Source organism: Mustela nigripes, chromosome 7 (genome assembly GCF_022355385.1).
Source record: "Mustela nigripes isolate SB6536 chromosome 7, MUSNIG.SB6536, whole genome shotgun sequence".
NCBI lineage: Eukaryota > Metazoa > Chordata > Mammalia > Carnivora > Mustelidae > Mustela > Mustela nigripes.
The window spans coordinates 55473522-55496958 of NC_081563.1; the positions used below are offsets into that span (position 1 = coordinate 55473522).

The following is a 23437-nucleotide window of genomic DNA, read 5'->3' on the forward strand; positions in this document are numbered from 1 at the left end:
TGTAAAGATGAAAATTCAAAAAAAATTCTAAAAAAGGAGTTGATAAGATAAATTGGTTGGGAAAAGAAAGAAAAAGAAAGTGAGAGAATTTGCTCAGGCTGGAGACTAGAACAAAGCCCTGTGTTAGATTTAGGGTATATTTTGATCTATTAGAAGTAGTTGTATCCCAAAACTTTTTAGAAGAAAAAACCCTGTATATATACAAAAAATAAAGTTAGATACAATGAAGGATAAACTCTGACTATAATAATGAAATTTCAAAAAGATTTTTTATAAAAGGTATTCTTACCTTATATTTATCTTAAACTAGTTAAAAAAAATTAAAAGAGGAAAGAGTAAAAATTTAAAAAAATTAGAATAAGAAAAAAAGAAAATTAAAAAATTTAATTAACTTTGCAAGACTAAAGAATCATGGGGAGAAAGCCATGAATTTCATGCTTTGTTTTCCTCTCCTCTGGAATTTCACTGTTCTCCTTGATCAGTGAGCATGATCTTGGTTGGATGTTCTTGCTGATCTTCTGGGGGAGGGGCCTGTTGTAGTGATTCTCAAATGTCTTTGCCTGAGGCAGAATTGCCCCACCCTTGCCAGGGGCTGGGCTAAGTAATCTGCTCAGGTTCGCTCTCAGCAGCTTTTGTTCCCTGAGTGCTTTCTATAGAGCTCTGGAGGATGGGAATGAAAATGGCTACCTCCCAATCTCTGGACCAGAGGAGCTGAGAGCTCGGGGCCCCACTCCTCTGTGCACCCTCAGAGAAAAGTACTCAATCACTCCCATTTCCCTGGTCTCTGGCTGTGCTCCAAGCTCACCCAGCCTGTGACTGAGCATTTCTATCTCTGGCACACAGCCCCATTTGGAGTCTCCAAACCCAGAAGTTTCCTGCCTCCAGAGAAGGAAGGTGAGTCTCCCCAGATCTGCCACTTGTGGGGTCCCTTCTCAAAGAGCAGTGGTCTGACTGTGCCACGGATCACAGTTTAAGGTAATCCTGAGCTGAGAGCTCACTCCTCAGCTCCATCTCTGTAGCCAGCTTCCCCGCTCTAATACCTGCGAGGTCTGCTACACTCAGACACCCCCAATTCTTCTGGATCAGGATCAGGGGATTCCCAATCCTGTGGGAACCTGAGACTATGCTGTCCCCGCAAAGGCTCCACCCCCATTTCGCCTCTAGAGCAGTGTCCCTCAGTAGAGCAGACTTTTAAATTTCTGATTTTCTGCTCTGTTGCTCCAGCACTTGCCAGGAGCCAGGCCCTCCCCCCACGGTGTAACTTCCTGTCACTTCGGATTCAGTTTTCCACATGTCCCACCTCTTAGAACGTGGTCGATTTTCTGTTTTTAGAATTGCTGCTCTTCTTCTCTTCAATCTCCTGTTGGATCTGTAGGTGTTCAAGATGTTTTGATAACTATATAACTGAACTCCTGTGACCTGATGTCATCTCAGCCTGCTACCTCGCCACCATCTTCACTCCTTCCAAACTAAAACCAAATTCAGAGTCTCTACAACATATCTGTTACAATGTGCAATATACAACCCAAAACCATTTGATGTATGAAGATGCAGAAAATGTGATCCAATCTCTAGGGATAATCAGCAGAGGCCAATTTTAAGATGATTACTATGTTAGAATAATCAGACAAAGATTTTAAAGCACCTGTTAAAACTATACTCTATAATACAAATGAAAATACGCTTGTAATGAATAAAATTCTAGGAAAATTAGCAGAGAATCTATTTTAAAAAGAGCCAAATGGGAATTGTAGAACTAAAAAAATGCAGTGTCTGAAATTTTAGAAATTCATATGGGTAAAAGAGCCACATGAAGTCAACAGTGGAAAAACTCAGTTAATTTGAAGAGAAATCAATAAAAATTATTCAGTCTGAAGAAAGAAGGAAAAGGGGTAGAAATAAAATGTAAAGAAAAAACTCAGGTACTTGTAGTATAATATCAAAAGGATAATTAGAGTTCCAGAAGGAAAGGAGAGGAAGAGAATAGAGCAGAAAATAATCTGATCTATAATGACCAAATCTGAAATAATGACCAAAAACTGCAAATTTAGTGAAAGAGAAAAATTTATAATCCAAGTATCTCAGTGATTCTAAAACAAGTTTGAAGAAAACCAAGCCTAGAGATACCATAATCAAACTGCTTAAGACTAAACCAAAACACCCCAGAGGTTTGACCATACAAATTTCTTAATAAATGTTATCAATTTAAAAAATATAAATAATTCTGAAAGTATAATTGAACAGAAAACTTTTTTTGTCCTGAGATTTCCCCCCTACCCCATGAGTTTCTATTACATATTTATGTACAACCTTAAGTTTAGGAAGTTTCATTCAATAAATTGTGTCAATCAAATTGTTACAGAAAACTTAGAAAAAGTTTTAGTCATGGGCTTAATTAAAGTAACAATTTATTAAAATATACAAGAGTATCAAAAGAAACGCATCAAAGTTATTTTTATTTTAGTGTTTTGAAACATAGAATTTATTTTTCAGGCTTTTGAACATAGCCTAATTATTTACATTATTTTATTGCATATTTTAATCTAGTTTATTTAGTTATTTAAATGTTTTATTTATTTATTTGTCAGAGAGAGAGAGAGAGAACAAGCAGGGGGAATGGCAGGCAGATGTAGAGGCAGGCTCCCTCCTGAGCAAGGAACCAGATGTGGGATTCAATCACAGGATCCTGTGGGATCATGACCTGAGCTGAAGGCAAAACATTTAACTGACTGAGCCACCCAGGTGTCCCTCAGTCAAGTGTATTTAAAAATAGACCCTTTAGCAGTGAAATTCAACAACCTTTGGATTTATAAGCAATTTTCTATATTTTCTTATTCTAAACAGAAATAGATTCAGCTTTATAGGCATTATATAATGCAAAATTAAGTAGGACAAGGTTGGGAAGATCTGGGTTCTAGCACTGGTTCTAGCCATGAATATAGCATTGATTGAGTCACTTAATCTCATTTGTGTTCAATTTCCTCATAAATACAATGTGGATTTCATATTTTTATGCTAAGCAATAGAGTAATGATTAAGAAGTGAACACTTGTGCCAGACTGGTTTGAATTCTGGCTCTCCCACTTATTAGCTATGTGGTATTGAACAAGTTAACCTCTTAATATTTCCTTATGTTTATATATTTCCTTATCTACAAAATGAAGCAATGTCCTCTTCATAGGAGAATTGAATTAAATAAAATAATGCATATTAAATTCTTATGTCAGTGTCCATTAAGGGTTAGCAATTAGTTGTTTTTTCAAAAGACCCTGAAATGTGAGGTATAAATGAAAGTACTAATTAAGTGAATAATAAACAAAATTTCTTTTTGCATATTAGAATTTCGAGGCAGGAACATACTAAGGGTATGCCTAAGACAACGGAGTAACTCTGTAGCAGAAACAGAAACAGTAACAAATTAGGTATTGTTTCATGTATAGGTGATAATTCACCAAAGTAAATCTTAAGACATTAAAAAAATCAGTTAATATTTTATGTTTATTTTTTCCTTCAAAGAAACTTGGAAGTATTCAAATAACTAGTCAAGGATCTCTACCTGGTAATTTTTTTTCTCTACAAATATTTTGTTATAAATGAAAGTTATACTTCAACTCCCTACCCCTCAGAAATATGGGTGTTTTTTTCCCTTTTGAAGCACTAATAACACCTTTCAGCATCACAAAACTGCATTGGTAGAACCAAGTAAAAGGTGTAATTTATTAACTAAAATCTTTGAGTCTGTAAGTGTACTACCACAGACTATAGAAAAATAGTGTCAATTGAAGTTTAAAGCAGAGGATTAACAGCTTGATGAATTACTTGAACAAGCTCATTAGTAAAAGCCATATCCACAAGGCTGAAAATGTTTAGAGAGCCCAGAACTGTGGTTCTTTTTCTAAGTACACCATTACTAAGTTCTGGAAATGCTATTTCAAGAGCTTTGGCAACAATTATAATTGAGTGATGTGGGGTTTTAATTCCCAAGAGTAAAGCACTCTTGTCCCTATGGTTTAAATTTTTCTTTCTGTGTACTGGGATGTAGAGATAATGATTAGCATGTTTCATATCTTAAAGCTAAAGGATGCACATTTAAATGTATATTTTGTCCTCTAAATGTAATACACTTTACCCAAATATTTCACCTATTTTACTAGATACCTTATTTCCTTTCCTTGGCATTTATTTTAAATACCATGTGAAAAAATAATCAAGAACAATTTACAATGCTAGGCAGTCAGAAAAGTAATTAGTTGGTGTTTCTAAGACTAAATTTTATTTTGAAGTATTTTTAAGTGTCTTGTGAAAATATTCCTTACTTTAAGGCTCATTTTCATTGTTCCTCCCTTAGCATTTTTTAGTTCTTGCATGACTTTGGGAGATTGCACAGCTGAAACTGCACTAAACCACAAAGAAATCTAAGGTTACTAAATAGTGTTAAGGAGTTTTCTCCATCTGTTTTACTCTGCCTAGACTAGGAGTACTCCTAGACTAGAAGTTATAAATGAAACAGTAGTGGCGCTGGGATGGCTCAGTCGGTTAAGCGTCTGCTTTTGGCTCAGGCTATGATCTCAGGATCCTGGGATGAGCACTGCATCAGGCTCCCTGGAACCTGCTTCTCTGGCTTCCTCTCCCTCCTCCAACTCCCCCCTGCTTGTGCTCTCAATAAATGAATAAAATCTTAAAAAAAAAAAAAATGGAACAGGGGCCATTCGGCATTTAAACAACGTTATCTATATTTGCATTTAAATATACTACTAAATTCTTCATACCAAACAAGGAAATGTTTTCTATTAAACATATAAAATTTTTATTTAAGTCCAATTGTATTAAAAACAAAGCACAACCAAAAGGAGAAGCCCTGTGTAACACCATAAACCAATCACAGCAAAAGAATGGATGAATTTACAAAGAATGCTGAGCTGCCTGCATGGCTCAGTTAAACAACCGACTCTTAATCTTGGTTTAGTTCTTAATTTCAGGGTTGCGAGTTCAAGCCCCATGTTGGGTTCCATGAGAATGATGATGAGTATTGAATGTATAACATAGAAAATAATTATTGTGGGAAAGATCCTAAGATATGCACAGAAAAACTGAACCCCCGTCTCCTTAGCTCTGAACTGGAAATAACGTCAACTGGGCAGTTGTCACAATTAAATGACATGATTGGTCATGCCTCCTAATCCACATCTGTTATTTATGTAGTGATAAGTGGACTGAGTTAGCTTTATAAAGTTTGTATTTTATCCAAGTATTCACAGCTAATATGCTGTGTTAACAGAAATGTGAACTATGTTGTTAGGAAACTGGTGTTATGTAACTGAAATCCATGCATGTCAAAATGTGCAAGACTATGATTGTCTACTCTTTCATATTTTTTTCCTACTGGCCTTTATGCTATTGTCATTTTTTTATGTTATAAAGCCCACAAGATTGTTATTTTTGGATGAATAGTCAATTATCTTGTAAAGGATTTAAATTTTAAAAATCTTATATATTATGTTTATTTCCAGTGTTCATTATTCCCTCATGTAAACACACATTTTCACTTAATATCATTTTCTGTCTGCTTAAAAGACGTCCTTTAATATTTCTTATAGGGCCAGTGATGAATTCTTTAAATTTTATATATCTGAAGGCAACTTTATTTCATGTTTGCCTTTGAAAGACATTTTGCTGGGTATAGAATTCTACATAGGCAGGGTTTTTTTCCTTTTAGTTCTCTACAGATGTTTCTCCATTATCTTCTCTGATTGTTTCTGATGAAAATTCTGTTATAGTCATCTTTGTTCTTTTTTATTGCTTTTATGGTTTTATACTGGCTATGAGGTGGATTCATAGTTCTAATATCTCTTGTGTTTGGGGTTTATTGAATTTTTGGATTTGTGAGTTAATAGTTTCCATAAAGTCTGAAAATTCTTAGTTCATTATTTATTTCAAATATCTTGTATATTCTCCCCCAAATTCCTCCTTCAGATTCTAACTGTACATTAGGCTACTTGAAGTTATTCTACAACTCACTGCTCTTTTCCTTTTTTTTTTTTAATAATTCCTATTGATAGGTCAAGTTCACTAATGAGTAATCTTCTGCAATGTATTAATTGCCATTAATCCCATATAGTGTATTTTCGCCTCACACACTATAGCTTTCATCTCTAAAAGTTTTAATTTTGTCTCTTTAATATCCTCCATGTTTCTACTTGAGTTTTGAACACACGTAATAGCTGCAGCTATTTTAATAGCCTCATCTGTTAATTTTAACATTTACATCAGATACAGGTTTGTTTCAATTTATTTTTATTTTAGATTGTGCTTTTGCTTCTTTGCGTGCCTAGTTATTTTTAATTAGAGTGCAGTCATTGTTAATTTTCTCATAGGTGCTGGGCATTTGTTTTTTTCCTGTAAGTATTTTTATGCTTTGTTCTAGCATGCAGTTATCTGGGAGTGGTTTGATCCTTTTTGACCTTCCTTTTATGATTCGTTGGGTGGGCCCAGAGCAGTGCAACCTAGGGCAAATCATTCCCTACTACTCAGGTGAGTTACTACCCAGTGACCTTAGTTGATAACCGGCATTATTACTAGATGCTTGTGAGCACCAGACAATGTTTGCTCCAATTCCTCTGGATGTCTTTCTTCAGCCTCCACTTCCTCACATAAATGTGCTAATCAGTACTGAATTTAATTATCAAGAGGGATCATCTGCAGATCTCTGGCATTCAGTCTCCTCTTCTCACAGGTACTCTGTCCTGTGAACTCTAGCTATCTTAGTCTCTCTAGACTCTCGGCTCCATATTCTCACTCATGATGTCTACTGGACTCTTCCTCAATTCCTTCTTGCATCATGGTCTGGAAACTTCCTCAAGGCGGTAAGCTGGAAAATCGTAGGGCTCCCTTTGTTTCTTCATTCTCAGGTCATCCTGAAATCCACTTTTCCATGTAGTTTGTTAATTTGGTTCTTTCAGCAAGAAGGGTATATGCGGTCATTATTCCATCTTGGCTGGAAACAGAAGTTTGAGCTATCTTTTAAGAAACTACCACTTCTTGAGTTTTTTGTAATATCAGAAAAGAGTATTTGTAATTATCTGAAAATACTATTAAAATACTTTTCCTTTTCCCAACTACAATCTGTGTGAGCTTGGATTTAACAATAACATATTGTAACAAATTAAATGCAGAATACCACTCTTCTATATAGTATGAATCTAACCAGAAGCCTCGATTTTATTACTTGGATCAGAGTTTTACTAGCAGCTTGAGGTATGCCATTTCATCTTAGACTAGGCAATTAAGCTTTCCATAATAGATTTAAAACCAGAACACCCAGAAGTTACTAAACAGTGAAGTAAAATGAAGACATTTTAAATAGCTATACATTTTATGTATTTCTCTATGCTTTTGTTTAGTGGTTGAATGAAAAAGATCTCTGTGTGGACTCATATAATCAGTACATACCCACCTGCTCATGTATACATACAGTATAGGAGTCATCTGTAACAGCAACTAGGACTGTAAAAAAATTTTCCTGAGCTAGAGTTAAGCTATAGAATTCTAGTGGGGTTTTTTGTCACACTTGCCTGAAATGTAGCAATTCTTTCCTGTACATATAACTTCCACAGACAAGTGATTTTTATGAATAGTTTCCAAGAATGATAGTATTCTTAACAGTTAAGATCACAGTTTTGAAATTAGACTGCTTGGGTTCAAACTCTTAGCTTCAACTACTTTATGTGTGACCCTGAGAATGTCACTTAATATGCTTATTTCAGTTTTTTTGTAAAGTGGCAGCAAAAGTGTTATTTACATAGTTTCAAGAAGCAAATTAGTTATAGTAATTTCTTAAAATCATTCATGGTAAATAAAGCATTTAGCAACTTACAGAAGTTTAGCAATTACAGTTTTTTTTCAACCCTGGTGGCTATTAGCTAATGAACTTTAAAAGCACATATATCTGAAATCTTTTTTTTTTTTTTTAAGATTTTATTTATTTATTTGACAGACAGAGATCACAAGTAGGCAGAGAGGCAGACTGAAAGAGAGAGAGGAAGAAGCAGGCTCTCTGCCGAGCAGAGAGCCCGATGTGGGACTCGATCCCAGGATCCTGGGACCATGACCTGAGCTGAAGGCAGAGGCTTAACCCAGCCACCCAGGCGCCCTAAAAGCACATATATCTGAAATCTATCCCTAGATGTACTCATTTATGAAGTCTAAAGGCGGCACAACAACACATGTTTGTTGTTTTATTTTTGAGTCCCACAAGTGATTCTGATCATCTCATTGTGGCAAGAATTGAAGATCATGGTTAAACTTTCGATAAATTGTCACTTACACTAATCAGTATTGGGCTAAATTTAAATTGTTCCTAGAAACATTTCCTAATTCTGAATAGCTCAGGGAATCAGAGTCAAATTGCTTTAAGTATGGGGAGGCAGAACTCTGCCATCAGAATATATCTAAATTCATAAAATATTTGATAAGTAACAATTGTGTATCAGTATTGGGTAGACAGAGATAAGTAAGGTGCCACTGTTCTCAGGAATGTAAAAGTTAATGACAACAGTATGATATAAGCACTGTTTCCCCAGGTGTGATATATGCCTGCATACACTCGACTGTGTAATAAAGCAACCCAAGTTTTCCTGGGATCAGGGTTGCCTGTCTGCAGCAAGAAAGAGTAGTAATAGATGGGCTCTATTGTGCAGTGGACTTTCCTGCGATCATGGCGTTATTAATATCAGTTTTTCCATGGCCAACCTTAGATGCATAAACAGCAGTCGGGCTTGATCTGGAATACAGCTGTTAGGCCTACCAACTGGCTCTTCTCTGTAGAAACAGATTTCCTAAAAATTGGAAAAAGCCAGCCTAGAGAAATGATCTACATAGCCCTCTGTGTGTTCACTGAAGGGCCACTAATCTCTACTGTTTCCAATAATACCTTAAGGAAGAATGTATTACTCTACTGTATATATGAAAATATAATTTTCAGAATGATACGTCTCTATATAGCCATAGCTTAAATGCATTTAATTATTTTGATATTATAATAGTTCTAAGACACCTGAATAGTGGTGAATGCACTAATAGGTGTTTCACATGTATACCTTTCATCAAGTCTCCCAAAGCCACTTAAGACAAATAAAGCATCCTTATTGTCTTCTGACCTCTGCTTTGATTTTTCTGGCTTAGTGAATTCTAAACAGACATAAAGGAAAAAATAAGGTAATAGAGATGAACAAATTAGTAAAGTCAGAAAAATAGTTAAGGGAAAATTAAATAGTTATAGGTAAACTAAAAAGAGAAAGATTCTCACTTTTATATTCTGGAATGAATTCTTTAATACAAGAAACAATGAGCATTATTATTAAACAGTCCTTAATGTACTTTGAGTTACTATTTTTTTTTTAGTTTTATATTATGAAATAATTAATGCTCCTACAAAATTATTTTGTATACTAATTAATACTTGAAAGTATAATGGTGTAATTGTTTAGGTGTTCATTAGAATAAAAGAAATCATTCTAATCCCAGCATAGCTTTAATTTGCCTCGTGACTTCCAGAATAACAGTATTCATTTCTCATCCATACAATAAAGAAGTTGGACCCAATGACATCTAAAGGTTCTGACAGTTCTAAATGTTAATAGTACTATATTATTTATATAGCTAGTCTTTTTTCCCCCCCAAACTTCTTAAATCAGCATTTTCCCTGAAAATAGTGGAAGGTTTCCAAAATACATTATGTTTTAGAAAACTAAAATTAAGATCTATTTCAGACTAGGAACTGAAAATAGTAATTTCCTTACAAATAAATTAAAGTCCTTTATTTCCCACCAACCAATTTCCTAAGAATATGAAAGTATTTTTAAGATTCAGAAGTATATAAAAAACTTAAAAAGTTATTGAAAGTAAAACTATAAAAAAATACTTATTTAGTGAGTTGAAGCTTTGTTATTATAATAAAAAATTAGTAGATTACCTATCTTTGGATGACCCACAATATTTAAAAATATACTCCTTTACTCTTATAATTCTATAACATAATTGCTAACTCTCCTGAATTTTCAAAACTTATATGTAATTATTTCCACATACCTCTCCAAGGAAAGATTTCATTGACTATTGCAAACATTGATTTATTAAATAAAACAGAAGTCCATTAAAAAAAAAAAGTCCATGCTTAATAAGTCAGCATTAAATTTCTCACAGAGAAATCAAGAAAAAATATTTCCTATCATAGATAGCTATTAACTGTCTTTGTCTTCCAACTAATATTTCATAAAAGAAATCATGTTAAGTGGGAGCTGCCTTTACAGATGAGGCCTGTGCTTTGGCCATTCTTCGAACCAGTGCTTCTTGTCTTTTTCTTTGAATTTCTTCAGGAGAATACTTTTTATTTTTTTCTTCTTCCTCTAAAAATTAAACAAAATATAGATATTACTATTATAGACTATAAAGGTATCCTGAATATGAATTTTAATTTTTACTTTTTTATTATCCAGACTTGCCATATTGGTATAACTATTAAATCATGCTAAACTACTAAATACAACATTCCACATACAGACACAGTACCCTAGGCCAAAGGAAAATCAAGCACCGATCAATCTGTCCTTATTTTATATACCTTTTCACAGTGTGATAAAGTTCATTTGATTAAAACTGTACATTTTAACTTCCTAGCACATAATTCTTGCAAATTAGATGAAGGACATCTAATTTATATAATCGACAAAATGAGTATTTTTTAAAAACTGGGAATTTAAATGCTATATAAACTTTAACAGAAAAGTAGTCAAAATATAATGAATTAAATATGAATACCTCAAATAGTCTATTTTTCCCTCTAAAATAACTATATTAATATTCACATCAACTTTTTTTCCTCTATAGAGCTCCAAGATTTCCATTTTAGCCATTGAGGACAAATGTTTTAGAGTGATCTGGTGAAATCTATCATGACAATAAGCACATAATTCACTGTCAAATATTTTTATTTAGAGAATACATTTTATATAAACATTAGAAATTTCAAAAAGAGTATTTGAATAAAATCTTCAATTTGAATGTCTTTTTAAGTATACAGTTTAGTCACGTTGGGCTAAAAGATTATCTACATAATGCTAATAAGAATCGAACTTTAAGATTAGCAAACGTATTTTCTCATTTAAAGGATGTTTTAAAATTAAGACCATCACCTTGAATCATATTTATATGACCTTGTATTGGTAAAACTGTTTATCTTGTAAAATCTGCCTCTCATAGAATACAAATCTGTAGTACTGCTGGCAGAGAAGTATTATTTACACTAACATCTAGACAAAGGTTCAGACTTTAAAAGACATTTCCCTTGTTAACTAAGGGAGATTATATATCCAAAATAAATTATCTGTCTCCCCTTCCTTTCTCGGTATAATTGGAAATGGGAGAGCATGTTCAGGGTTGAGATAAATATTGCAGATAAACTCCCCAGATTACTCTGATGCCTTATTTATTTCCTAAACTAATTATCTCACAGATTTGTAGGTATTTTTCCTTATAGAAAGATGCTATAAGATACTTTATAATTAGCTTGACTAATTGTCTACTGTTTTAGTCTCAAAGTTGAGAAACATAAACTCAGAATACATACACACACAAACACACACACAGTTGCACTGTATTGACCGTAAGTTTGGAAGGAAAACAGGTTAATAATCCATGATAGCAGAAAAGAACATAGTTCCCTACAACTGGCTTGGTGATATTCTTGGAAAATAATTTCAAATGATGTAGATAAAGTCACACTATGGAATTTTGATTTAGAGACATCCATTTCTCTCCCATCAGCCTTTCCTTTAACTCAATCTTCAATAAAAATACATGGCCAAGTCTCAAACTATTGCAAGTTACACAGAAAGAGTGGCTTTTCTTAATGTTTATCCTAAAGCAGAGGTCAGCAAAAGAGGAAAAAAAAATTCTGTAAATGGCCAGAAAGTAAATATGTTAATCTTTGAAGGTCATATGGACTTTCATTGGAAGTGTTAAGATCTGTCATTGTAGCATGAAAAGTCAGAAATGGACAATACAAATGATGTGACTGTGTTCAAATAAAATTTTGTTTAGTGATGGTGAAATCTGAAGTCCATGAAAGTTTCAAAGGTCATGAAATATTATTACTCTTCTGATTTTTTCGACTATTTAAAATGTGAAAACCATTTTAGCATGCTGGCTGTACAAAAACAGGCTATGGGCTGGATTTAGATAGGCCATGGTCTATCCAACCCTGCCTTATAGCAATAAGGTAGTGAAATGGGTTTTGTTTCAGAGATAGTCTCTGGAGAGCCTCTTGCAACATAACAAAGTAAAACAATAGAAAATATCAAGAAGAATAATGTTAATTAGAAGATTAGGTACTATCAGTAAACTTAAACAAACTGATAAAAGAAACTGAAAGAGAGATTATCCACACAAAAAATGCAGAAGGATAGTGTTTGGGAAAACTCAAATAAATATTCCAGAGATGTAGTCTTTAATATAGTTATAACTATATGAACTAAATTCATGTTGAGTATGGTCCAATTAATTACACTTAAATATAAATATATATTTAAATATAAATTCAAATATTTAAATATAAATTCAAATATTTAAAATTATTATAGCTTGACCACAAATTTTCAATTGTTTCAAAATACCTAGGTTATAATGTAGGGAAGTATTCGTTGTCAATGTTGATAAAAAATATAAACTGATATAACTTTTTGGGAAGATCTGGTGCTAGCCATCAAATTCAAAACATTATCTTACATCAATTTTTTAATAATTAACAGATACAATCATATGAGCATGGAGAAATTTATGTAGAAGTATATTCACTGAAGGACTGTTTATAATGCCAAAAATGCAACCAAACTGAACTTTCCATCAATAGAGAAACAGTTAAATAAATCATGGTATATCTGTATAAAGACATACTATGTAGTGATGAAAAGGACTGAAGCAAAACTACATGAATGACAGGGAAAAATAGCTATATTTAATGAAGGCAAAACCAAGTTGCCAAATCTTAGGTACACAGTATTTAATTCCATCTGATTAAATAAATGTGTAGGTATACACATGTATTCATACACACAAACATGCATACATGATTTCATATTCTACATGATGTATTCCAAACTGTTAACTGTGGTTTTTCCCTGAGGAATGGCTGTGAGGAAAGAGAAACAGAGAATTTATTTTTTGACTTCAAATTAATCTATTCTGTTTTCTTTCCTTCTTTTTAAACAACCAACATACTACTGTTATAAATCTTAAAAAAAAAAATAGGTGGAAGCACTTAAATAGGAAAGTTGTAGCAGTAATGCCAACAAAATCATCATCTAGAATCTAAACAGAAAACAATGATCTAATGTTAAAAGCAGCTAAAAACTCCCTCACCTTATTAGCATTGATCTACATAATAGATAAGAATCCTAATGTTAGCCCCAAGTGAGGAAGACTGATTAAGAAAATCAATAATTACAAGCTAGCATAGTAAATGCTGTAACAGAAGTAACACTGGGTATTGGAGAAACCCAAAAAAACTGAAGCTAAATTATTGGGGTGGATAGAAACATACTGTGTTTTAAAAAACAAGTGGAAAATGGTCAGGCAGATTTGGTATATGCACATGGGGGCACTAAGTTTCTGGTAAAGGAAAGAGCATCTGTAAAAACATGAGGCAGTGAAAAAAACTAGGCATTAAGATGTACGAGTAGTTATGCCAGACACAGTCCCTTTATAAAGCATTACAATATCAGTGAATAACAGATTTTCACATTATGTGGCATGATATTCATTCAAATACTTACTAAACATCTAAGTGGCAGATGCGGTGACAGGCCTAGGTATTCACAAATAGGACAGACAATAATCAATACTTGCTTTCAAATTGTGGTAAAAGAAATGAAGGAAATAAGAGAGATTATAGGTCTTTTGACCTATTTATAGATTGTTCAAGGAACGTCTCTATGAGGAAGTCATATTTAAGTTGAGACCTAAGGATAAAAAAGCACCTATGAATAGACAGGAATAGGGGGGATATATCCTGGGAAGTAGTTTTAGTTGGGACTATGACAGTCAGAGCTCCTGAACTAGGAAAGAAACTATTCTTTTTTTTTTTTTTTTAAGGACTTTATTTATTTCTGAGAGAGAGAGAGAATGTGCACAGCAGCGGAAGAGCAGGCAGAGGGAGAAGCAGGCTCCTCACTAAGCAGAGAGCCCGATGGGGAACTCGATCTCAGGATCCTGGGATCGTGACCCAAGCTGAAGGCAGCTGCTCAACTGACTGAGCCACCCAGGGGTCCAGGAAAGAAACTATTCTGTTCAAGGAATTCAAAGATAGCTAGTGTAGTTGAAGCTTAGTAGGTGAGGTAAAAAAGAAGACAGAGAGGCTAAGGAGTGATAATCCAGAACCTTGTAAATCAACACAGAGTAGGAATTTTGTTTGTTTTCTTTTTTTTTTTTTAAAGATTCTATTTACTTATTTGATAGAGAGATAAAGAATACAAGTACGCAGAATGGCAGGCAGAGGAAGAGAGAGAAGCCACCCTCTGCCGAGCAGGGAGCCTGATGCAGGACTCAAACCCAGGCCCCAGGGATCATGACCAGACCCGAAGGCAGCAGCTTAACAGACTAAGTCACTCAGGTGCCCCTGGAATTTTATTTGAAAAATGACAGGCCAGCATTGAAGGTTGTGGTTAAGCACAGGAATGCCAGGTTTGCCTGTTTGTGAAAAGATTATTCTACTGTTTGGAGAGAATTGAAAAGGGACAGATAAAAGAACTACAATCTAGTCAAAAAAAAGTTGATTTGGATAAGGATGGTAGCGGTTAAGAGTGAGAAAAATGGACTATTTTGAGATGTATTATTTTGAGGTAGAAATAATGGAACTTGATAGAACTGTGGGAGAGGAATCAGAAGAACCAAAGATGACAGGTTGGACTAAGCAAATTACAGTTCTAACCATCACAACTAACAATTTCATATCAGATATTATAGTAAAAATGTGTTTAATTAGAATGCTCTGAATTTTCAAACACCGTTCACCTCAGTGTCTGCTAAACAGAGGAGTAAGATTCAAGTTTTGAAACAAGGAGATATTTAGTAAACAATCTCACAGCATTATATCTACCTAAAAGTGTAATTTTCTAAGAAATAATTCAGAAAACATTCAACAAATATTGAGTACTGACCATATGCTAGTCACCATATTAAAAGCTAAGAAAGAATCTAATGCAATCCGAAAATATAAATTACCCACCCTTTGTATATTAGAACATAATTATTTGTAAAAGTCACTTTAAGAATTCTAGACATTGTGATTTTTTAAATTTTATTACACAAATATAACAAATAACTAGTTTAGCTACTTTCCCAGGTGATAATTTTCAAAGAAAACTCTTTTATACATACCTTTTGAAGGTTGTTTCAAAGATTCAGAACATTTCACCAAAGACTGCTGTTGAACAGTCTTCCCACAAAATGGGCTGGCAGTTTTATTTCTCTGTAAACCCTGTGTAATTTTGGTATCAGAAATACTGGTTGACAGACAATTTTGATTAAACTGGGAAAGAACTTGAGAATTTTTCATCTTCGTAAATGTGTACTTAGGAAATCTAACTGGTCTGTTAAGGTCACTCTTCGCTCCATCTGTTGTGCACCTATGGGATAAATGCGGAGTACTTAATTTCTTCTTGTAAGTAGCAGTTTCTGTATTCCCGTGGTCTGAATTCACATTCAAACTTGAATTTCCCATACGAACTGATTCAGTACTACTCACTTGTACTGGAAAATCAGTGTTATTCCAGGAATAATGTAGACTATTGATCTGACCATCTGAATTCTTAGAGTATATTTTTAAATTAGTCGTAGCACCTAAAAAGCTTGGAGAATTTCCACAAATTTCTTTTTCCATTTTCACTTGTTTATTTAATTGTGAGCTGTTTGTGAAAGATACATTGCCTGAAATGCTGCTCAGGTTCAAATGCTTTGATTGCACTGATTGACTTTCTTGTTTAGATGTAGTAAACATGTTTTTGGCTCCATGTTTGGAACTATTATTGATCTCAAGTTTACTTTCTAATATCTTGCTGTCCTTTCTAATGTCTTGTTGCTGAGTTAGTCTTTCAATATCATCACATGCTTGGTATAATAAATCATCATCTACATCATCTCCTTCCCAGGTATTCTCTAATTGATGACATGCTTTGACAATTTCATTGGCAAATGACGGATCATTCCAGTCATCAAAGAACGAACCTAACTTTGATGCATTAGTCTGATTTGGATTATAAACACTGTTTTCAATGCCCAAAGTTGCAGAGCCAAAATTATCTATATTAGCAGGTGCTTTAAAAGACTGATTATAAGTGGACTTATTTTTTTGTTCATTACAATGTCCCATGTTCAAAGTTGACTTTTCAGAAGTATTTACATTAGAAGTAAATTTAGTGTGCCTATCTTCTGTCCGGTTAGACGCAACTGCACAGTCTTGAATTTTGTCTTGAACAACAGTTTTACTGAAAGATTTCTCAAATTTCATTTTATTTCCAGTGGGTGGTAATTTGTTTGGTTTATCGTTTGGATTTAGTGAAAACCCATATTTTCCAAAATCTATTAATTCCTTGTTTTGTGTCTTTGACGGGAGATCCTGTAAAATTTTTGAATCCTTTAACCTGGTATCTAGACTTGTATTCATTCTGGACTTATTTTTATCATTTTTATTGTTAAAATTATAAATTCCCTTTTGATCAGCAATCTGGGCTGTTTTAGGAGCAGGGAAAAGTTCACACATTTTGACATTTTGCATAGCGAAAGGTTCATTACTTAGTAAGTTTTCCCAATCATCCTCAAAATCGCTGGTAGTAAATGTGTCAAGGGGTTTATGGAAAGCTTCTTGCTTCTCAGTATAAGAAGTCACACATGATTTTGTGATTCCAGGAGTGTCTACTTGACAAAAAAGTGATCCTGGGGTTTTATCTGGCAGACTTTCATTCGTAATGATTTTCTCCTCTTTTAAAGTGCTTTTCTTTCCAAAGGTGGTGTTACTCAGATTCAAAAAAGCATCCGACAAATCTTGGCTGAACTGTCCACTACACTTCTGAGTAGAGCCATCAAAAATGGCATTAAAGGCTGCTTCAGCATTTTGGTCAAATGGCTTCGGACTGTTACTCTGATCATTTTCTATAGGTGTTTTGATATTTTCTTTCAGTGGCTTCTTTATTATAGAATTATCTATTTCAGGAACTGTATCATATAATAACTGCATCTGCATATTATCTTTATAATTGCTTAAAGTCTCTGCTTCTGAAATTGCCTGGATAAAACCATGATTTCTTTTGTTTTGCTCTTGAATCACATCTAGCTCTTCCATATTTTTATCAAATTGCTTAGCTAATTTCATAAGTTCTTCCTCTCGATTTTGTGTTTTTAACCTATTAAAAAAATTTTAGAAATTATAAATAAGAAAACATCTAGGAGTCATTATAGATTTTCAACTGTTATTAAGCATATTTTAATATATTAAAACTCAAAATTTTAACACAATTATCGTGAGCCTAAAATTCTATATGTCAAACCTAAAAAATTTAATTTATAGCCATTTTGATGTATTTATTTACAAAACCAAAACAGATTATTATTAAAAATATCTACTCCACTGAATCTCAGGAAAGATGAAAAGTTTGAACTTACTTTGTGCAGCTGATTTTTGCTCTTGATTTTCCTTTTGCTACACTAGGAGTACAAGGAATAGCAGTTGCACCAATCCACATGCCTAGCATGGAGTTTGTTGTTGGTTTTTCATCCTTTAGAAGAAGGGGGAAAAAAAGAGTCATATACCAGAAAGAGAGAAAGAAAGGAAGGAAGGAAGGAAAGGAAAGAAGGAAGAAAGAAAAAGAAAAGAAAAGAAAACTTTAGGGGGAAAAAAGAGTTATATACCAAAAAGAAAGAAAGAAAGAGAGAAAGAAAGAAAAGAAAACTTTATCTACACTAAATTATTTTCCTAAAGCAATAAATTCTGGTAAGGTGACAGTTACTAAGTAAATTCGCGAAAAATGAGAAGGTGGAGGATGGCAATAAAAAGCTGTAAGAAGTGATCCTTATATGTTTCAGGAAATGAAAACATTCAGAATTAGTAAATTTTTACTTTCTAAAAAATTAATTTTAATAATTTAATTAACTAATACATATTCAACAGTAAAAGCAGTCTTTTTTTGCCCCAACAGAAAACTGACTTATTAAGAATAGAGAGAAACATATGGAAATCTTTCTGTATCACCTGATTCTCCAAATTTTCCCTATCCTATTATAATCTTTATCTAAGGTTGGACAATCTATGTTGACCTGAATTGAAAACACTCTAAATTAAACTCAGGACAGAGTCAAGTGCAAAGTTAGAAATGTTGCTAAGAAAGGCAGGGATAAGAACAAAAATAAGTAGAGAAAGCAGGAAAAGAAATTTAACCACTAAAATGTAAAACAAAGGGCCATTTTAATCCTGGATCTTTTTGCTACTCCTTTCAGTCAGTTAGTTGATCATGCAAAAAAATTAGAAAATGAATTTATTCATTAGTTACAGACCAACAAATCAAATGGTTTAACCATTTTCTACTCTTTTTGTACTTAGGATGAACAGAGTACTTAGAATGAACATAAATAACTATCACACAAGCTAAAAGTAATCTTATCAGTAGGTTAGGATACTTGAAAGCATGGACTGATCTTATGATCAGCATTAAGCAAAATGCTAGGCATGAAGAAGCTATCAGTTTATATTTATTCACTAGGTTTAGATGAAAATATCCCTACAACTTGGTACTTTAAAATTCTTAATCAACAAAGTTTTCTTAGATGTCCAGTTGAACCTAGATTTTAGCTTCACAATAGCTAAAATCACAATAGATTTTTAGCTTCACAATAGCTCCAGTAATCAATAATTTTACTTTCAGACTCAATATATATTTTCACTCTTGTTTCAACAACTCTGAATTAGGGAAAATATTCTTAATGATTTAATGATGGACCCTTTGTCCATTTACCAAGTATTTTAAAATTCATTCAATTTTTAGACAATAAAGGTATGCCAACTTTATATATCCAATTTTATATATACAAGGGCCCTATGTATGTTTTTATACTATTTGTGTTATATTTTTAAAATCTCTTTAATAATACTTGCATAATTTACTGTTTTCCAACTACAATCCAGGTGCTATATAAGGTATGTAAACAAATTACTTCATTTAATCCTACAGAATATTCTGAGTAGAGTTGTACAAAAATGATGACTAACAAACACTATATGAAAAGTATCCCTCAAGAAAGTTAAATGACTGTCCAGGGAAAACTGAAGTGCATAATTTGAAAAAAAAGAAAAAGCCATCTCTGAAAATACCAAGGTGACTTAAATAACTACTTGAGGGGGTTACTCACCTAAAAATAAAAAACATGAATAGGTCATTCTGAGAACATGATAATCTTACACTACCAAAGATCTACATGCTTTAGTTGAAAAGAGTACCCTTTAAAAGCAACTAATTTTACTGTATTTTTCCTTATATACAAGTTACCACTTGCATATTGTTGCCATTTCTTTATGTGAGCTATTACTTCCAGCCCACTTAGGTAAAGGGTCCAGTAATTTACTCAACTATCTTTTTATCACTACTTAAGCTGGCCAGTCCAAACACATTTTATTATTGCTTCTTTCATGTGAAACCCACAATTAATGAAGGCCTATTGTTAACTTATGAAGTAAATAGTATTATGTTATAAAAGCTATTAACTAATGAACCATATGTAAAATGAATTTCTATGACATGCCAAACATGGAATGCAGAGCTAGTAGCAACAGAGTTGTTTTGACTGTGCTAATTGTAATTTTGGATATTTTATAGCCACTAAGAAAAACTTTATTTCCAGTCTCCTCCACCTGGATGATGGTAATTCCTTGTAACCACAGTTTGGGACTATGCCATCTATTGTTTATGGTGAACATATAGTCACTATCCAAGGGTATGTCAAGGAAAAATCCCATACTTCCTACAGAGAGGACACTGAGCAAAAACTAGATGTTTTCTGAATTCAAATATTGTTAAATAAAAAAAAGGAGAGAGGACAGTAAATAGGTTCAGAATAGAGGCTGCCTTAAACTTGTATTTCTATTTCATTCAAGTGGTACAGGACCTGAAAAAAGAAACTTTTGAAGATGGTTCTATGACAGCATATAATTTAACTATCATAATGAACTTTAAAATAACCTTACATTTAAAGTGCTCTATGTTTACAAGGAATTTTTATCTCCTTTAATCTTCATAATAGTCCAATGGAGAGAGCAAGACAAGTAATTCTAGTTGATGACTGAATGAACTAAATTTCTGAGAGTTTAGATTATGGTCACCCAATATAGGAGGCAGGCTGAGAACTAACTTCAATGTTTTCTACTTTTATGAATGCTTCTCAATGATTGTATTAGTCCACAAGTATTAAGAAGAGCAATTTCAATGGGGAAGAAGTGTGCTATAGACAATAAACAAATACCAATCACAAAAAACATTAAAAAGTTTGAATTTTTATTGTCTATTATTTTAATAACTTTAAAAATAATGCTGTATACTGTTAAACATTAAAAACAGTAAAAATTATTACTCTAAAAAAATTAAAATATAGGATATATGCTTAAGAAAATATATATTGCCAATTATACATTATATTCCTTCTTCAAAATATACATTTCAGTAGTGTAAAAGGTAAAAGTAACCTTTGGTGCTTTATTTTCAGAAAACCTAATTGTAAAAAACAAACATTTTTCATATATGGGCCTATTGGTATAGTTTTCATAGGTTTAAAATGAAATATAAAACTAGTGATATTTACCTGAGGAGCAATACGATTAACAATATGTGAGATTTCATCACTATCTGTGGTGTAACTCTGTTTTTTTCTTCCTTTACCTAAAGAACAAAGACACTTCTATAAATGGTAAACAAAAAACTTAATTTTAAAAATAGCAGTCATTCCTTAGAAAACAGTTTTAATTAGTATGGCTTAGATCACCAAGCACTGACATCATATACGTACCATAACAATCACATAAGATTCTCAAAAAACATCTGTTGTATAAATGTTCTGTTATTACCCTACTGAAATGCTATAATTAAATCCTAATCATTTGGCAAATATTTACCCAGATAAAAATATTAATAAATTACCTAACTGTTTTGTCATTGGAGAATTCTGATCCCAGAAGATATCATTCTGTCCATCTGGATCATTAGGAGAACTGAAGGCAGATGACAATATATCCATTTTCAGGACTCTCTTTGGTGTTTCATATCTTTCTACATAAAATAAGATTAAAAAAACAATTATTGCATTGTAAAGCATTACTTTACTTCCTAATACCCCAAAGTCACATATCCTTTAGATTACTTTTTATAGTCCAATTGTAAAATCTTCTCCCAGAGATATTACTTTAATAACTGAAATTTTTCACATAATAATCCTTGTAATACTTCACAAATTTGACACTGTAAATAACAAGTATTTTAATATAACCCAGTAGCTCTATGAACGTATAATACTGTACAATCTATTCACTCCATTCATTACCACTGGCATTTGGAGGTTTTGGGAACCACCTGTAATTTAAAGATACATTTCAAAAACCAAAAAGCTCCCAGAAGAAACTTCAGTAAAAGTCTGTTTAGCCCCTTTTCATGAACTCTATCCAACTTAGACTCATTACTTCCAAAAACTTTAGCTACCCATTTCCTGTGAAGTTTTGTCCAGCATCACTTTTAAATTTCTACAAACATTTGTTTTTGTTCATTCCAGAATTGCTTCACGGGAGTAAACTAAAGACAAATAAGGTAACAACAGTCGTATTTTAAGAACACACTTTTACAAAGAGCTTTTGTGTAAACTTCAGCTCCTACCGGGATTTATTAGAAATCTCTGGGGAAAAACAAACAAACAAACAAACAAACAACACCCCAAATTGACCAGAATGAAATACTCAGGGGCCCTTAGTTTCCGACTTGGAGGGACATCATACAGGAACTTCCGGTTTATAAATCATGAAGTGAGACATCACCCAAACTCTGAGGACGCTAGAGATAGCTAGAGCTTTTTATATGACCCCTTCACTGGAGCAAGCCAGGGCAGAACGGGCAGATGGGGCAATTCTCCTGGAAATAAGCCGAAGGCAGCCAGTCTGTCCCATAGTTTTCCTCGCTCGGCCACTCGGGACTGGAGCAGTCTAGAAATCGCCGCCCTCCTTCCCTCAAACAGGTCAATCACAGGGCCTATTCCTACAGCGGCAGCAGCAAGTAGACGGTCAAACAGAACGTGGCACAACTCAAATTCGGAGCCTAAAACCATGGGGGTAGTGGCGTCATGTTCCTCTCGGACTCACGAGGGGCGAGGGGCGAAGCCCAGAGAAAGAAAACACTTCAGACTCCACCCCCACCCGCACCCGCACCCTAGGATTCCCCATTGCAAGCGGGGCTGTGGGGATGCAGCGCTTAAGCCCGGAGAGGCCGCGCTGCCGACGTCTCACCCTCGGGGGTACTTTTACTGCACGAAGCGGCTGCTGAAGGCTGCTCTTGTTGCGGCACGGGCCGGGGAGACGTCTCTCCGACCCTGCGGGGCCTCGAGCCGCGGGCCGACCTCAGCTGCCTCTTCCCTGGCTCGACCATCGAGCTGCATTCCTCAGCCGCCGCCGCTTTGCGCGGCGTGTTCTTCAGGCCAGGGCTGTCCCCATGTTTCCTTCGCCGACTCATCGCCTACAGTCCCCCTCTACCAGCCCCTTCGCCTTTCACATTTTGCAACCGGAGAGTAAGGCAATGGAACTACAAGCCGGACTCGGCGCCAACGGCCGCCGCCATTTTGGCCGATGGGCGCTCGAAAGAGACAGCCGCTGATTGGTTGCGTCTGGATAAGGGGCGGGGCTGTCGCCGTGCCCGGGACGCAGCGGTTACGAAGCCAGCGGCGCGCGCTTCCGCAGCCTGCCTCCAAGCTCGCTGGGCTCCGCTCAGACTCTATGGGAGTGGAAGTGATGGGAAGGGGAAGTGAGCTGGTCATAGGAATTGAGTGAGAGGTATGTGAGGTGGAAAGCGACTTGAATCCCCTGGCATCTTTTTACTGAATTTACGGCTGGAGTTACACATTACTTCGATTAAAATAATTGCGGGATTTCGTATTTTGAAGAAGAAATAAAAGGTATAGGCTAGGAAGGAAAAATTTATTTTTTCATAGATGATGTGTGCAGAGAGAAATCTAAAAAGTGTAGAAGTTATTAAGTCTATAAGCTATTTTAACGGAGTTGCAGATACGAAGTAAATATTCAAAGACCAGTTATATCTTACTGTATTAGGAACAAACATAGACTTTTTTTTTTTTTTTTTTTTTTAAGATTTTA

General features: G+C 34.2%; 1 protein-coding gene and 1 long non-coding RNA gene across 11 annotated transcripts in view; one reads left to right on the forward strand and one right to left on the reverse strand.

Moving 5' to 3' along the window:
- LOC132021494 (uncharacterized) overlaps nucleotides 1-23437 on the forward strand; it is a 219177-nt gene that overhangs the window by 123385 nt on the left and 72355 nt on the right. The gene's annotated exons all lie outside the window — the stretch shown is intronic.
- On the reverse strand, nucleotides 9511-23107 carry ETAA1 (ETAA1 activator of ATR kinase). 2 transcript variants are annotated; one of them, XM_059405955.1, is made up of 6 exons: nucleotides 22577-23107; nucleotides 21228-21356; nucleotides 20893-20969; nucleotides 17710-17822; nucleotides 15430-17450; nucleotides 9511-10403 (listed from the first exon to the last, which is right to left on the reverse strand). In XM_059405955.1, exons 1-6 carry the CDS (start codon nucleotides 22797-22799, stop codon nucleotides 10285-10287), a joined length of 2682 nt encoding a protein of 893 aa, XP_059261938.1. In that variant the 5' UTR covers nucleotides 22800-23107; the 3' UTR covers nucleotides 9511-10284. The 2 variants fall into 2 exon arrangements, with proteins under 2 accessions (XP_059261938.1, XP_059261939.1); XM_059405956.1 differs by lacking the exon at nucleotides 22577-23107 and having other exon boundaries at nucleotides 21233-21315.

Excerpts from the sequence above, each read along its gene's own strand:
- ETAA1 (XM_059405955.1), bottom strand. The coding sequence starts at position 22,799 with ATGAGTCGGCGAAGGAAACATGGGGACAGCCCTGGCCTGAAGAACACG. Across the intron at positions 17,823-20,892 it reads TTAATCGTATTGCTCCTCAG|GATGAAAAACCAACAACAAA; the intron begins GTAAATATCACT and ends CTTCTTCTAAAG. Across the intron at positions 10,404-15,429 it reads TTTGAAACAACCTTCAAAAG|AGGAAGAAGAAAAAAATAAA; the intron begins GTATGTATAAAA and ends TTTAATTTTTAG.